Source organism: Dama dama, chromosome 11 (assembly GCF_033118175.1).
Source record: "Dama dama isolate Ldn47 chromosome 11, ASM3311817v1, whole genome shotgun sequence".
Taxonomy (NCBI): Eukaryota; Metazoa; Chordata; class Mammalia; order Artiodactyla; family Cervidae; genus Dama; species Dama dama.
In genome coordinates, this window is record NC_083691.1 from 5,512,681 (window position 1) to 5,529,958 (window position 17,278).

At 45.5% G+C, this 17,278-nt stretch overlaps 1 protein-coding gene across 4 annotated transcripts in view; it reads right to left on the reverse strand.

Moving 5' to 3' along the window:
- The window catches only part of NUP214 (nucleoporin 214), an 86,901-nt gene that overhangs the window by 957 nt on the left and 68,666 nt on the right, over positions 1-17,278 (reverse strand). For 3 of the 4 annotated variants that reach the window (XM_061154389.1, XM_061154387.1, XM_061154385.1), the window contains exons 31-34: positions 11,171-11,327; positions 6,665-6,817; positions 2,613-2,784; positions 691-830 (exon numbers count right to left, since the gene is read on the reverse strand). In XM_061154389.1, the coding sequence (XP_061010372.1) occupies positions 691-830; positions 2,613-2,784; positions 6,665-6,817; positions 11,171-11,327 (622 nt within the window). The remainder of the gene's footprint in view (positions 1-690; positions 831-2,612; positions 2,785-6,664; positions 6,818-11,170; positions 11,328-17,278) is intronic. The other variant, XM_061154386.1, reaches the window with a different exon arrangement.

Here is a 17,278-nt window from a genome sequence, read left to right on the forward strand (position 1 = left end):
CAGGGTCTGTCCCACCTCCACTGTGGCCAGCAGAGGGTCTCACTGTTGCTGATGCCACACAAACTCATTTCATCAAGAAAACGTGCTTTTCCTACTTTCTCCATCCACTTGCTCTCTCTTCTCCTTGAGGCCAGAGCAGCAAGACACTCGCTTGGTCTGAGGGTCAGCCCTGCTGCTCACTGTCTAGCCCTTTGAGCAAACTGGCCCCTTGCGGTTTCTATGTCATTTGTAAAATAATAACAATACCTAACTTTTGCATCTTTTAAGTGTGCTGCAAAGACACCTACTATCTGAAGAAGTAGGGTGTCAAACAAATGAAAGACATTTTTTGTAAAGTCTCTACCTCTTATTTTTACTTTCTTCTCTATCTTATCTTTTGAGTCTTCTGGTTTAGTCTTTTAAGTCAAGGTCCAGTTAGAATGGCTATCTTTTGGGGTCCTCAAATCTTGAGAGAAAAGTCAAGTCAGCCATTTCTTTATTTGGTGAGAAACAGCACAGTGTTACAAGTCTAACTAAAACCTAAAAAAAACACTGCGTCTTTCCAGTACTTTCAGCTTTTCAAGTACCAGACTGAAGAGCCAGGTAAAATCACTCGTTCTTGGAGGGTCAGGGTAGGGACGAGGGTTGTCAGACATTTACTGAGGGAACGAAAGGAGAGACCACAGTGAAGAGAGTGGTCCGGCTGCCCACCTCCTCCGCCTGATCCGAAGCCAGAGAATCCCCCGCTCTGGCTCCCAAACCCAGCAGACTGCTGGGACAGTGATCCGAAAGTCGGTGCGTTCTGACTGGCGAGGGTGCCAAACGACGTGGTGTTGCTGCTGCTCCCGAACCTGGGTCCCGGTGAGAACAGAGACTGCGGTTAGCGCGGCCACGTGGTCACTCTGCTGCCCAACAGCCTCGGCCCCCCTCCTGGGTCTCAGGATGCGCGACATACGTGATTCGAGCCGACGAGCTTGGTTTAAACTGGCAGCCTCTCAGAAAAAGTAGGCTAGAGCTCAGCAAACCTTTGCCTCAGCTTCATGAAGAAAAATAAAGGGCTGCAGGATGAAACCCCACTTGTCCAGTGTTTGGGTTTTCCTCCGCTGTCTGGAACTTCCAGGTCACTGGCCCTGAGCTAATCTCACCCATGCCTTGGGCCTCTCATACACGGCTGTGAGAAGCCCTCGGGTGTCAGCTGGGGTCAGAGACAGACTCACGGCGGGGACCTGAAGAAAGGTGATGGGCTCCTTCGGGGATGTCACACCAAAACTGGTGCTTGGCTCTGCTGGACAACTCAGAACTAACCAGCCAGTCAGGATTTATGTGGGAGAGCCCCTGGCCAGGGCAGAACCTCATCCTTTTTTTTGCTAGCAAAAGAAAATAGCTGGTTTCAAATAAATAAATAAAAACCTCAAGATTTCCAGTCAACCATAAACCTTCCGGCAACTTTGCAATATAATGTGCTGGGCGGTTACTGCAGAAAACAGTATCTGTTAGAACCTGCCAGAAAACTGATTTAAGTCGACCCCAACTCTCCTTTCAAAGCTTTCCTTAACTTAGGATTTCCTGACTTCCTGGGAGCAACCTAAGAGACCCATCAGTCTCTATATGAAATCCAACAAGCAATGTATCAACTCGCTCCTTTTCCTTGAAACTTGCCAGCATGTCCGCACTGGCCTCTTTCATGGAGAGGTGAGGAGGGTGTAAGGAAGGGTTCCATTTGAGTTTATTTTCATGACAAAGATGCTCCCTCCTCGTCAGCACTCATCCCATGTGCCCTGACAGTTCTCCCAAATGGCCCCCGGCCCCACCCCGCAGCTCTGCACTGTTAGAGTTCCGAGCCAGGGTTGAGGGCTGTGAAAGGCCCAGCAGACAGTAACTGCAGACATCTATACTTCCTTCGAATGAGACACTTTGTAGTCATCACCACATATATTTTACTGGGATTCTGTGATGTGGTGAAGGCTATTTTCTCCCTGGGGTTTTGGTAACCAGACTGAATTTTTGGGGCCCTCTGAAGCAAATCTCTACTATGGCATTTTCAAGTGAGGACATATACCAAGCAGCAGGAGCAGCCTTGGAGGCAGAGTGGTCATGGAGACTGCAATGTGTCCAGGGCCCAGGTGGTGCCTGCGGAAGCTGGCCCAGGGGACTGTAGACTGAAGTCCTACGCTGGGGGTCTTCAGTGGAGCAGGGGACTTAATCTAAGGAGCTGTCTGCTCAGGGACAACAATTGCAAGAGGAAAGAATTTGGTAAAAACTGTTCACTCAGAATTTCCTAACAGAAGTCACCACACGAGGGGCAATCTTGCAGTAAAGCAGCCAAGGGGAGACCGTTTTTCTGCCTTTAACCAATCCTTTAGCTCTGCTAGGAGAACAGGGATCTGCCAGCCACCTATCGGGGGACAGGAACATGGCTCACATCCGGCAAGTACTGGACAGAGTCTGGCCTTTCCCTGCAGACAACAGGAATCCTGGAGTGACTGGTTTGTGGGTTTTGAGGGACGGAATTTCAGCTTGGTCAAGAAAAGGGGAAACAGAAGAATTTTCTTTTCAAACCAGGAGTACTGGGCCCCAGAGCCTCTGCGGACCCGAGCCTGAGGGCCTCCTCTGGCCTCTCCCGGGGGGCTTACCCGAATCCTCCCGCGCTGGCGGCAGCAGTACCCTCTCCGAACACTTTGCCTCCCGTCGAGCCCAGAGGGCTTGTAAAGGCTGGGGCTGAACCGAATGCTGGCACCCCTCCAAACCCAGGGGATCCCCCAAAAGTCGGAGGGCTGCCAAACACTGGAGCAGCACCGAAGCCACCTGAGCAAAACAGAGGCAAACAAACAGAAACAGGGAGAAAGAAAGGAGGAGACAGGAAGAGAAGACAGTGAGTGGTGAGAGACCAAATCAAAAGAGGGAGAAGGAGAAAGGGGAGAACACGTTAGAACCTCACATTCAAACAGTCATAGCCGAGGGCAACACCCCTTCTATCAGCAAGACAGTAAACCCAAACCCAACCAAACCGCCACCCATCCATTTCCAGCAGAAGGGTCTGGGCTCCGCGTAGGAGCACACCTTGGAGTTCTAAGAACCCAAGAGACTTCCTGTTTGTGAGCTCCCCGGGCCTTCCCAGAGGCAAGCTGGAGTTGTCAGCTCCATGTTTTGTGAGATCCAACTGCCAGGAAGAACCAGCTTGGCCACGTCAGACCCCTACATGGCCCCCCTGCCATGTTTTGAGACTTTTCACTGAAAAGTCATGCTCAAGAGATTCAATCCCTACCCAGTTGTCAAAGTGGTCAGAGTTTATTACTTATCATCACATAGGCAAGGTCTCTAGCTTCACAGAAACACGAATTAGGGGCTCACGGCCCGCTCTCAGGGAGGACCTGCGAGCCGGGTTCCGAGGAGACGCAGCGCCGTGGGGCGCTGGCGCTTGGCCAGGCGCTCATTACTTATTTACAGCCTGATGCCTCTCCGTCTCTCTCAGGAGTCTCCCTCCCTGCACAGAAGAGTTAACAAAAAGCTCTCTCTGCAGTCAGGAACTACTCCTCAATAAAAAAGGCACACTGCATTTCTTGTCTGGAGGACGGCTGCTGCATGAATGAGACAGAACCCTCCCTCAGCAGGCGAGGCGAGCCCCGAGTCTCCCAGCCCGCGGGCAGGCTCCCAGCGCTGCTGCTCACGTGGACACAGGCCCGCGGCGGCGGCACCCACGCAGGTGGCCACGAAGAGCCTCCCCTGACTGGTAGATGCCTGTTAGACGGCGAGACAGAAGGCCCTTGCCTGACTGTTCCTCCTGCCCCTGAGGATGATTCCCAAACCCCAAGACTCTGCTGACATCGTTCTAGGACGTTAGCAGAGACACTCGCTAAGCGTCTATTGAACAGAACACAGCAAAACGGTACAAGAGGTGTGCTCTGAAGGGTAGTGTTTCTCGCAGTGACTGTCAGCCTAGGAGCTCCATGCTGAAGGGAGGAATGGTGGCCCAGGCCAAGCCAGGAGGCAAACGGACCAGGGAGACGGGGCCCTCATTCTCGGCTCGTCGGAAAGTGAATCCCGGTGTTAGAGGGATCACCCAGGCCCTCTTATCATGAGTGTGATCACCCACAAGCTTCTGCTGCCTGCATCAGCAAGAGCAAATGCTGGATATGGAAAGCTGGCAGCTGAACACCTCAGTCAGCTCAGCTCTGTGGTTCAGTCGTTTGCTCATTCACCAGAACAGCAGGAGCACAACTGAGAAGGTGATTTCTGTGCGGGCTCATGTCTGGGTCTACAGTCTGTATTTTAAAACCTCGAGTGAAATTCCAAGCCATGATAATGGAGCCTGCTGGGTTACAAATATAACAGACTGGAAAAAAAAAAGTGCTAAAAAACCCTTGCAGTTGAATTATTTAAGACTGATCACAGATCTGGTTACACTTTCTTCCTGGACACACAGACCTTCACCTAGTACTTTATACTCAATATTGTTCAGAGTTCCTGGTGGAAGGTGAGTGAAAAATGAGAAGTCACAATGATACAGAAAGTACACTAGATGGAGAGAGATTACACATGTACACACAATGTCCCAAAACAACAGATCCACGTCACAGCTAGAATGACAGAAGAGAATGGTGACCAGGGCTTCACTGTTGGAGACGGACAACTCACTCCTGATGCTGAGGGTTCCAATTTTATTAGATGCTTACATTTTCATGATTTTCTTCTCCAGAAGAGATAGAAATTTAGTACTCAATAAGATATCCAATTTACTGAGGGCCTTCCATGTGCCAGCTGCTGTTCACCAGTTTCAATCCTCCCTGTAAACCTGGGACCCTGACTTCACAGGTGAGGACACTGAGGCTCAGAGAAGATGCCCCATGTCTAGACTAAGCCACTGGTGAGCGGCAGAGCTTGGATGGGAACAAGGACAGGGTGACCACAAGACCACCCAGCACCTCACCACCACGTGCCACCCTGCCCCCTCCACTGCCACCAAAGCCAGTAACTCTGGCGGCAGAACAGTGGAGCGGACCCAGTGGACTGGGGCAGCAGGAGGCCACTGTCAGTCTGTCCCACTTCCTGTCCTCTGTTCAAGTCAACTCCAGTGGTGTTATTTTTTATTGCAACTGTACTCAAGTGAGGAGGGCTGCTTCTGGAATTTTTCAGAGACCCACCCAAACCCACAATCTGAAATTCCTGGAGTCCTCAATCAAGGTGGTTCCATGGGGCAAGTCATCAAATAGGAAAAATCAGTCTGAAGAATGGGTGGATGCATTTTCTCTCAGACTGAAAAAATAAAAGGGTCAAGTTCTCAACTCAACTGAGATGTGACCCCAGGATAAGGAAAAACAGAGAAGACATAAGAGTTGAAGAAAACATGATCAGGTTCCTCAAAGATAAATTAAAAGGTCTTGATGATTAATAAACTAAACTATCTTAGTCAAGTACTATTTGCCCTGTTAACTGGGACCAAAAGCTTTGCAGCCCTTTTGTTTTTAAAACACTCACTGCAGGAAGTGTTTTAAAAAATCACTCAAAGCAGCAAAATGCAGCTGTGGTGCTCATTCCTACTCCACTTCAGATTCCAGGAGAGAGCATCAAAAGCTAGCAAAGACTAGCCTACACTAAGCATGGGTCTGAGTAAAGGTGCCCAGAGCATTAGGAAACCGCAACTTCGGTTCTGAAAGGTGGGATTCCAGGTGCTAATTCGGGGCAGCCACGCTCCCCTGTCAGAGGCATCCAGGCAGCCTTGGGGAGGGTCCTTCCTCTGCGATCCCCACACAGAGTCCCCAACATCCCCCCAACCTGGGGGAAGCATCCTGCCTGCTCACCTGTGGGGCATTTGCTTTAACGAACTGCTTTCTCAGCAGGTTAAGGCTCCCTACCCCCAAAAATCTTTTCACACAATTATCCACACAACGAGGGCAGGTATGTAGCCCCTCTGTAGATCTCAGAGACAGAAAGAGGATAGAGGGGGCAGCTGACAGAGATGAAGGATTTTTTTTTTGCAGGTAAATATATACTGTTCTTTAAAGTCTTTAATTGCAAGTATAATGATACATGATTATAAAAAAAAGCCACACAGTTTATAACTATACATTTTAAAAGTGATGCTGGGATAAAAAGTAGTATTGTAATGTTCTTTATTCCTAGGTAGGTATATTCCAAAAGTGAAAATTAATTGTGCTATATCATTATGCTATGAAAACTGTACACATACAAGAGCAGGTGATATAGTTATGTGATTATACTTGATAAAAAGTTTTTAAAAAAAAGGTGACTTGGGAAGGACAAAATGATATAGACATAAGAAATTACATGGGTCATCTGTCTTACCCATCACAGGTAATGGGCACCCAAGCAAATATGACTCAGGATGCTTTCTTGTTTATGTTTCAAGTTACAGTCTTATAGGCTCCCTTCTTTGGCTGCTAAATGCAACTGTAAATATCTACAATGTTTTCTTCCCTACGAAGACACTAAACTCTGTTAAGGGCTGCATGACATGCATTCTGTGCTTAATATGTCTCAGGAGACAGAGAACAGTGTTGGGAATGTAGCAGATGCTCAATGAAGAGAATGAATTTGGCAGAAAAGTATCTTCATCCACACTCCAGTCACCTCCCTCGAGAACCACCCTGCAAAGCTCTGCTCCCAGAAGTCTATACACATTAAATACACGTGTAACAGTAAGCATAGCAAACAGGCAGAGCAGTACCTGTTTTATTCGGAGTGGAAAACCCAAAGCCTTGGGAGGCCACGCTTCCTCCTCCAGAGCTGAAAGTGCCAGCAGGCTTCTGGTCTCCAAAGGATGAGCTGGCAAATCCACCAAATGTCTTGGCTCCACTGTTTCCGAACAGGTTAGAGGTATCTGAAGAGATGAAGAACATGCATGAGGGAGGTCAGAGGGAGAAAGATGTCCTTACATACTCCTCAAAACAGAGAAGGAAGAACTCTCACTAGGCATTTGGGGAGAAGGGAGTGACAAAGAAGTCTAGGATCCAAGGATGCTGGGTGGCAGTGAAACAGAAACCTCCTTGATGTATGTGTATCTTCATGACAAGTTTGTAATCATTCCAGTGCCCAGGCTCAAGATTTCCTGATATGATGTTACAGGCACAAAACAAAGGGAGGCAACAGGTTCCAAGGAAGGGCTCTTCTGCAGAAATGCACCTGTGAGCCCACAAGTAGCAGGTGTGTCCAACAGAGGGCCCACCCTGCGGCCACACAAGACTCAGCTTCTGAAGAACGGGCCTGGTGTTCATGGATCTCCTCACATGAAGACCAACTTCAAATTGTGTCAAAACTAGAGAAAACAAAGTTAGAGTGAATGCAAACTGAGCATACTGACTTCCAATTCTACTCTTACATGCCTGCCATTGCCGGATCTGCACAGAGAATGCAGATGGTATAAGAAAGATCCCGCTGCTCCTCCTCCTGATTGGATGGAAGCTCGGGATGTTCTGAAGAACCTAAGAGGCCAGCAGGACTTCCAGTCTGACTTCCTCTTTCTAAGAGGTTCAGACTAAGCCCTTGACCTTTTAGATGCTTATCTGGTGGGTCACTCCCTCACTGACTGTGGAGTGTGGGTTCAGGAGTGTAGGTCACTCCTACACACTGACTTGGCTCCAAGAATTAAAGGAAAAAAGGAATTGAGCTCCTAAAAATCAAGATGGGTGTCAAGTTTTTTGTATAGGTAATGCAAATCTGACAGGCAACATATAAACCGCCAAAGTCATAAACATGGAAGCTCCTGGGGAGTACAAACAGCATGCTACAAACAGGAATTTTTCTTTAACCCTTTACTGGGAGGAGTGGGGAAGGATGACTCACATTTCCCCATCCTGTTGTGATGGGTGTTTTATTACAATGAGTTTGCACACACAGTAAGGCAGCAAACCACTCTCTTTAAAGAGGATCACTGCCCAGACACAGGCATGGACAGGAGGCTGCACTGACATACTCTGGGTGTGTATGAACAGCTGACTGCATGTCACCAAGAGAGATGTACAGACACCTGCACGGGCCAGACAGGTGCTCACAGTGAGGGTGACGGATGAGAGAAGCGTGGAGGGTAACTCCCCAAGACGAGCTGTCTGAAGAGGGGGTCCACCACTAACCTGTCAAGCTCAGGGCCTCTCTTCTCGCTCTGCTGCCAATCAAACCCCAGTGTGAGATGCAACTCTGTTAATACTTCCGGTTTCAATGCTCTTGATCCACAATCCAGCAAGTGCAGAGCCTCATCTCAGGGACCCAACCATTTCTAATTTCATGCGCCAGTAACACAGAGCCCCAGACTATGGTGTGGTCACCTGCTCTGTAAAACTATTGCTGGCAGTCTAAGAGCTTGGCTGCGAGCATGTCAGGCACTGACAGCATGCATGGGTAGCAAATTCCTTTTCATCAACATCATATATGGTCCTAGGGGACTATGTATCCCCTAGGGAGCCTGCAAAATGCCCTCTTGAGCAGTCTGATCCCTTCCTGATCCAAGGTGACTGAACGTTACATTAGATCCCTTCAATGGTGGTGCGTCTGACACTGGAAACAAAAACCAAGCTTCTCAGCCATTCCTTTCATTTGGTATTTCAAGAAGAGAGGGCTGCGATTTTTTACTTTGTTAGTGCTAACAAGGCAAAAATTCCAAATAGCAAATGAATTCAAATGCAAGATTAGAGGCTAGATCTCCTCTTGGAGAAACCAGAAATACAGAGGTGAAATGATTTTACTGGGACTGTGTTGGAAGACCTGAATTCCGGGGAGGTCAGAAAATATTTACAAGCCTTTGGGCTTCTTTATCCCTTTATCTCTTTAAGACTCCTTGGTTTTTAGGATGTTCAAAGATATTACAGTGGGATAAATGAGTGGTGCAATCAGCCTTGGCTTAGAAAACCTAATAACTGACAGGAAAGGACTAAGCCTTCCTGAGTCACGGTTTCCTCACACAAAATTCACATGGCCCCAGGGGTTACCTGTATCTTTAGTAGAGTCTCCTGGGAAGAAAGAGAGAAGAAACCTTTGCAGTGTGAGCTTCAGGATACAGAATGCTCCAGCACCAAGCACCAGTCATGTCCCTAGCTTGTCTTTTGAGATCACTGCATAGTTCCAATTATTTTTCAGGGCTAAAGGCAGCCCGGGGTCTAAATGTCCCCAAGGGAGCTGGAGGCCACCCAATCTGTGCTCCGATATCTATCTGCAGGGGAGCGTGGTCAATGAATGCCATGTGAAGCAAGCATGAGGGCCACCAGACAAGGTGCACGGGGAGAAGTTCCATTCCATGGCAAGGCTGGAAGATCTCAGGGGGGCAATACAGTGGATCGGAGCTCTACACACACGCCTGGATGAAACCCTCCTTACACTACTTAATGGCTGTTACCTCTGGAAGCCCACACCCTCTCTCTGAACCTACATCTTGATTGGTAAAAGGGGGACGGCCACATCTAAAACTGATGACACCATTCTAATGGCAGAAAGCAAAGAAGAACTAAAGAGCTTGATGAGGAACTAAAGTCCTCTTGATGAAGGTGAAAGAGGAGAGTGAAAAAGCTGGCTTAAAACTCAAAATTCAAAAACGTAAGATCATGGCATCTGATTCCATCACTTCATGACAAAGAGATGAGGAAAAAATGCAAACAGTGACAGACTTTATTTTCTTGGGCTCCAAAATCACTGTGGACGGTGACTGCAGCCATGAAATTAAAGACACTTGAACAATAAAAGATGCTGCTCCTTGGAAGAAAAGCTATGACAAACCTAGACAGCATATTAAAAAGCAGAGATATCATTTTGCCGACAAAAGATCCATATAGTCAAAGCTATGGATTTTCCAGTAGGTCCTGTACAGATGTGAGAGTTGGACCATAAAGAAGGCTGAGTGCCGAAGAACTGATGCTTTCAAACTGTGGTGCTGGAGAAGATTCTTCAGAGTTCCTTAGACAGCAAGGAGATCAAACCAGTCAATCCTAAAGGAGATCAACCCTACAGTTTTCAAAAACTGTTACTAAACTCGAGTTCTAAGATCCCTTTGTTTTAGGTGCTAAATTCCTACTAGCAGAACAAAAATTTCTGATTATGTAATTTTGCAAGTTTAAAGGTGTGTGTATCTTCACTATCATCTTTCCTTACATATGACTAGATAAACAGTGACATCAAAATAACTGATCTGTGAATACATGAGTCTCAGGAAAGACTTTGTTTGCTTGTAACTACATGAGCCTGACTATCAAGGAAACCTCGGTCCTGTCTGCAGAACGTCAGCGCTCGATGCACTCTTGTTCAGTTGCTCAGTCACGTCCGACGCGTGTCTGGCTCCTTGCGGCCCCATGGACTGTAGCACACCAGGCTCCCTTGTCCTTCACCAGCTCCCTGACTTCGCTCAACCTCATGTCCATTGAGTCAGTGATATCTAACCATCTCATCCTCTGTTGTCCCCTTCTCCTCTTGCCCTCAATCTTTCCCAGCATCAGGGTCTTTTCCAATGAGTGATCATGTAGTGATCATGTAATGATCACACAGATGAGAGAAGCTTCTGGTGGCACATATTTAATGAGAGAAGCTAAGATGAAGATTGACAGGTGCCTGACTTCCCAACTCAGTCTCCGTCAGCAGCACGATACATTTTTTTTAGAAGATTTAAACAAATTTCTTTCATTTCCAATCACGAATAGACAGATCAACAAGGAATTAGCTGAAGAAGAAAGTGCCAACACAAAGATACAGCTTCATTTGAAAATAAGACAAAAATGTAAGAGCTGAGAAATAATGATGGCTTCAACTTTTGTGTGACATTTCTCTACAGTAGCTGCATTTTAAAGCAAATTCAAAGCAAGTCCGACACAAATGAAAATCCAGATGCTCCTCCGAGCACACCCAGCCTGTTCGGCTGCTCTCTTTTATGCTTGTCTGCTTGCATTCATTTCAAGTCATCTCAATCCTAAGAAACAGAGCAATTTGGGCCTTGGGAGAGATGATGGGAGTAGTTCAGTGCATAGATCCTCTCTCCCTGCAGCTCGGATGTCTTTTCATGGTTATATAGGACATCTCATTAAAAACCCCAAAATAAAAAACAAAATCAAAACAGACCACACTGCTCTGGGGGAGAGATTTTAAATGGGCCTTCTAGACCTTTCCTCCCTTGCCACACTTGTCACTGAAGCTCTGATACTGCCAGGAGGATGACAGTGACATCAGGGGACCCAGAGACCAGGAAAGTTTCTGAACTTACTTGGGGTAGCTGTGGACCCAAAGCCCCCGCTGGCCGAGCTGAACGGGTTTTTGTTGGCTGCGTCCTGGCTGGGTTTTCCTCCGAGGCCGCTGAAGAAGCCTCCCCCTCTTCCAGCGTTTCCAGACCCAAACACGCTGCCGCTGGAAGAGGACGACTGCTAGAAGACAAAAGGGACAGGAAGCCAGGGAGGATGAGAGGTCACGGTAAAATGGCAGGCCCTGTCCACAGAGAGCAGGCGCTTACAGCCGTGCAGATGGAACGAGCGAGGGAACGCTGATTAGTGCTGGTGCAGACGTTCTAACGACCAGAGAGGAAGCTGAACGCTGGATGGGAACGCTCCCTACAATCATATGTTCTCAAGTTATTCTACCTTGCCAGTTCTCTGAAAACATCACTCATAGTAGGTGGGAGCCCGAATAGTTCACCTGCCCTGCTTCCTGGGGCAGGGAAACCCAACCCTCGGGAGCTCCCCCAAATGTGAAAGTTTAAACACATTTCTAGGTTATGATGGGCACCACTTATTTTCATTCACCCTGTGTTTGACTGAACTCATCAGCAACCGACTATCAGTGATTTACACTGTCTTTTCTCCCAATTTGCGCACTTTTATTTCGTAATGACTTTCCCAGTGCTGCAAAAATAAGCTTAAATTAGCTCCATTGTTGAAATGATGACCACAGCTGAATTCTGTCCAAGTCTGCAAATCTCACACTCTGAGGGTGCTGCTAACGTTGGGCGCATGCTGACACAAAGCTGGATCCAGTACCACACCTACTTCTGTTGAGGAACTGGTTCTTTAGGGAAGACGGGTGCTAGATTTGAGGGGCCATTAATATTAGTTAGATATGTTATCTCGCTGGTTGATAATGTAGAATACAATGGGCCATTAGAGATGGGTTGCTGTGTATAGGAACCTAACAGGAGCCCCCTTCTTGGGGGGTGGGTAGGTAGAGAGGTGAAGTCCCCCTTCTGCAAGATGGGGAAAATAAATTACTCACCTCCAAATACTGAGTGAAATAAATAAGCTAGAAATGCAGTGCCCTTTAGAAAAGTGCCTCAAATGTAGCTGACATGCTCAAAATTGGTTGTGGGTATTTTAAAACGACCAACAAACTGAGCACTTTCTCTGGGCTAGGCACTTTTCTAAGGTCTTTGTAAGTAATTATTTAATCCCCCAAAGAAGTCAAACCTCTAGCGGGCGGTCCCTGAGACATCCTCCCAGTGTGCCCCTGCTCTAGGGGGACGCAGTGACTGCCCTCGGTCTGAACCCCAACCAAGACTGGACCACAGGACAGCTTCACCAACGTGCTGCTCCCCTGTGATCCATGTTCACACAGTAGCTAGAATAACACTTGAAAACAGCAGTCAAATCACTTCACTCCTGCTTACAAATTCTGAAAAGAAACTACATGCTTTGGTCCTGCCCATCTCTCAGCATCATCCTTTATCCCCCCGCCTTCTTTTGTGCCTCGAACAGGACAGGCTCATTTTTACCTGAGGGCAACCTACTTACTTGCTTCTCCCCTCCTCACCAACCCCACCCCCGCCCCTTTAAACTTCTTTAAAAACAACAGAAACTGTTTACTACACCCATTTAATGATGACTGATTTTTAAAGCTTGGAATGAAACCCAATCATAAGAGCACAGGCTTTGATAACTACTGAACTGACTTCCAAAGGAACGAAGACATGACCAATATGCATGTGTGCGGAAAATAGAAAACACCAGGTTTCTCAGCTGACTTCTATGGATCCAGCTGAAACAGGAAAACTGCCAAAAGACAGACCTTTTTTGCCCTACAGAAAAAACAAAAACAAAAAGCCCCACAAACCCCAGGAACTTCAGATGGTTCAATCTATTTTTAAAAATATGATTTAAAAAATAATGGATAGCTGTAGAAATGAGTAGAAGTGGGTAACACTTCACTGAAGTGAATGTGAACTGACAAACTACATCCTCAGAAGTGGGTTAGTATCCCATTCATTTTAATTACAATAAATAACAATAGTTTTAAAAACTTTAAATTATGGAAGATCTCAAAAGTACATATGGAGGGGGCACAATGAACCCACGTACTCACCACCTAGCTTCACCCATGACCCACAGCCAGCTGAGCATCACCTACAGCCCCACGTTCTGCCCCTGATCCTTGATCAGTATGAAGGAGACATCTTATCATTTCATCCACTGTGTAAAGCTCCAAAACAGAAACCGTAACAAACTTACCACATCCAAAAAACTAACAGTACATTTACATCATTAAAGGGAGTCAGTGTTCAAGATACAGAATTAAAAAATTGCCAAAAACCCTGAGAATCTCATCCGGCCTCCAGACCCAAGCACCATTTCACAGGAAGGAACAAGTTACTCAGAAGCTACACCACAGGGATGTAATCAGAACAGGAGTGTGGCAATTTTAACAGGACCAACAACCTGCTGTGTTCAACAGCTGTATTATGAGGAAAAAGAAAAGGACAGACATGGAAGGGCAATCAAAGACCCTGAAGAGACGTATCAACCAGTCTCAGTGAGTGAACCTGACTTGATCCTAAATCAAAGAAACAAATGTAAAAAGAGATATTTATGAGACTTTCTCAGAAAGGCATTTCCAGACTATCAGACCTAAATAAGCTTCCCTGAACACTACCGCATCATCCTGCTTGTTCTCTTCGTAACTCTTTTTGCTTTGTTTTTTTATTTTTTTGGCCACGCCACACAGCATGTGGGATCTTAGTTCCCCAACCAGGGGCTGAACCTCCACCCTCTGCATAGGAAGCATGGAGCCTTAACCACTGGACTCCTAGAGAAGTTCCTCTCCTCACAGTATGTAAAATTATCTGAAATTAATAAATTTAATAAGTAATAAAATTATCAGTCTTAAAGACTGATCCCCCCACTTCCCATCAAAGGTAAGCTCTGTGGACACAGCCACTTTTGTCCATCTTACTCATTACTGAATTCCTGCATGAATGTTAACTTTCCCAGCCTTGGTTCTCTATTGCCATTTTAACGACACTGAATCTTTCAATCCACAAATACAGGATGCCCTTCCATTTATTCCGATCACTTTTTATTTCTTGAAACGATGTTTTCTTGTATTCAGAGTATGTTTTGTGCTTCTGTCTATTTCTGAGTACTTCACTCCTTTTTATGATACTGGAAATAGAATTGTTTTCTTAATTTCAACTTCATTTTTGGATGGTGTGTTGAAAATGTATATAAATACAATTAAAATTTTATACATTGACCTTGCATCCTACAAACCTGCTGGACTGATTTATTAGTTCCAGTAGTCCTTTAGTGGATTCCTTTGGGATTTCTATATATATGATATTATCTGAACATATATAGTTTTACTTCTTCCTTTCCACTCTGGATACCTTTCTTTCATTTTCTTGCCTAACTTACCTGGCTAGAATCAACATATGCTTCTGACGTCCATCCATGTGGCTGCAGGCATTGTCCTTCCCTTTTTACTGCTGAGTAGTATTCCATTGTGTGAGGATGCCAGGGTCTACTATTCCCCTAATGATGAACATCTGGGCTATCATAAAGCTGCTAGGAACATTCTGATACTAGTCTGCCTGTGAACATATATTTTCATTTCCTTTGGGTAAACACCTAGAATTGCTAACCATAAAAATTAGTGTATATTTAACTTACTGAGAAATTGCCAAATGGTTTTCCAAAGTGACCCCACCATTTTACATTCCCACCAGCAGTGCATTAAGAGATCAAGTTGCTCTACATCTTGTCCACGTTTGGTCTTGCTGGTTCTTCAGTTCAGTTCAGTCGCTCAGTTGTGTCTGACTCTTTGTGACCCCATGAACTGCAGCACACCAGGCCTCCCTGTCCATCACCAACTGCCGGAGTCTACCTAAACCCATGTCCATTGAGTCGGTGATGCCATCCAACCATCTCATCCTCTGTTGTTCCCTTCTCCTCCTGCCCTCAATTCTTTCCCAGCATCAGGGTCTTTTCAAATTGAGTCAGCTCTTCACATCAGGTGGCCAAAGTATTGGAGTTTCAGCTTCAACATCAGTCCTTCCAATGAACACCCAGGACTGATCTCCTTTAGGATGGACTGGTTGGATCTCCTTGCAATTCAAGGGACTCTCAAGAGTCTTCTCCAACACCACAGTTCAAAAGCATCAATTCTTTGGTGCTCAGCTTTCTTTATGGAACAACTCTCACATCCATACATGACTACTGGAAAAACCATAGCCTTGAATAGACAGACCTTTGTTCGCAAAGTAATGTCTCTGCTTTTTAATATGCTGTTTAGGTTGGTCATAACTTCTTCCAAGGAGTAAGTGTCTTTTAATTTCATGGCTGCAATCACCATCTGCAGTGACTTTGGAGCCCCCAAAAATAAAGTCAGCCACTGTTTCCCCATCTATTTGCCATGAAGTGATGGGACCAGATGCCAAGATCTTAGTTTTCTGAATGCTGAGTTTTAAGCCAACTTTTTCACTCTCCTCTTCCACTTTCATCAAGAGGATCTTTAGTTCTTCTTCACTTTCTGCCATAAGGGTGGTGTCATCTGCATATCTGAGGTTATTGATATTTCTCCCGGCTGGTTCTTAAGTTTCAGTAATTCTACAGGTATGACATAGGCTGCAGCCATGAAATTCAAAGACTGCTCCTTGGAAAGAAAGCTATGATAAACCTAGGGAGAATATTAAAGAGCAGAGACATCACCTTGCTGACAAAGGTCAATATAGTCAAAGCTATGGTTTTTCCAGTAGTCATGTATGGATGTGAGAGCTGGACCATAAAGAAGGCTGAGCACCAAAGAATTGGTGCTTTTGAATTGCGGTGCTGGAGAAGATTCTTGAGAGTCCTTTGGACAACAAGGATATCAAACCAGTCAATCCTAAAGGAATTCAACCCTGAATACTCACTGGAAAGACTAATGATGAAGCTGAAGCTTCAATACTTCGGCCACCTGATTGATGCCAAGAGTTGATTCACTGGAAAAGACCCTGATGCTGGAAAACAGTGAGGGAAAAAGAAGGGGACATAGAGGATGAGGAGGCTGGATAGCATCACTGACTCAATGGACATGAGTTTGAGCAAATTCCAGGAGACAGTGAAGGACAGGGAAGCCTGCTGTGCTACAGTCCATGAGGTCGCAGAGAGTCAGACACATCTCAGTGACCAAACATCAACAAGCTTTTCAATTTCTTCTTTTATGGTTTGTGCTTTTTGTGTTCTAAGAAATCTCTGTCTTCCTAATGGTTTCTTCACAATGACATTATTGACATTTTTGGCCACATAATTCTTTGGAGGGCTACAGAATGTCCAGCAGCATCCCTGGTTAGATGCCTACAGCAGCATCCCCACTCATGAGGCTAAAACAAGTCTCTAGACACTGGGATTGTGAAATTCCTTTTGGGGGTGGAAACAGACACCAGTTGAGCAGCACTGATTTACTCCAAGGTAGCAAACTCTTTTTGCTTTTTTGCCATGGTTGTCATACATTTAATACCTTGTTATTAACTGCACAATACTTTATTTCTCTTTATGTCATCAGTCTTTTTTTCTTTAGCTGCTTTAAAAGTTTTCTTTTTGTATTTGGTTTAAATGTGTTCAAGAGTGATTTTCTGATATTTACTCTGTTTCAGGGTCACAGAGTTTATTGCATTTGTGGGTTCCAGTTTTTCAACAAATAAGAAAAAGCTTGGCCATTGTCTCTTCAAAAATTTTTCTTCTCTCCCATTCTGTCTCCTCTCCTTCCGGGACTCTTGATGACATCTCGCCAAATTGCCTTACACTGGTGCACAGGTTATGGATGTTCTGTCCAATCTTTTTTTTCCGTCTCCCTAAGCTTCATCTTAGATAATTTCTACTGACATGTTTCCAAGTTCATTGTTCTCCTGTAATATTCCCTCTGCTGTTAAACAAATCATTTTCTATTTTGGATACTGTATTGAAACTTCAGATACAGATTGACTGTTTTCGTAATTCCATTTCTCTGCTGAGATTCCTTATTCAACCATTCTTTTATTTTCCTGTAAAGACCTGAGCACAATAGTTAATATACCTGCTTGTTCCAATACGTGGATCATCTGTAGGTTATTTATTTATTTTTGCTGATTTCTAAA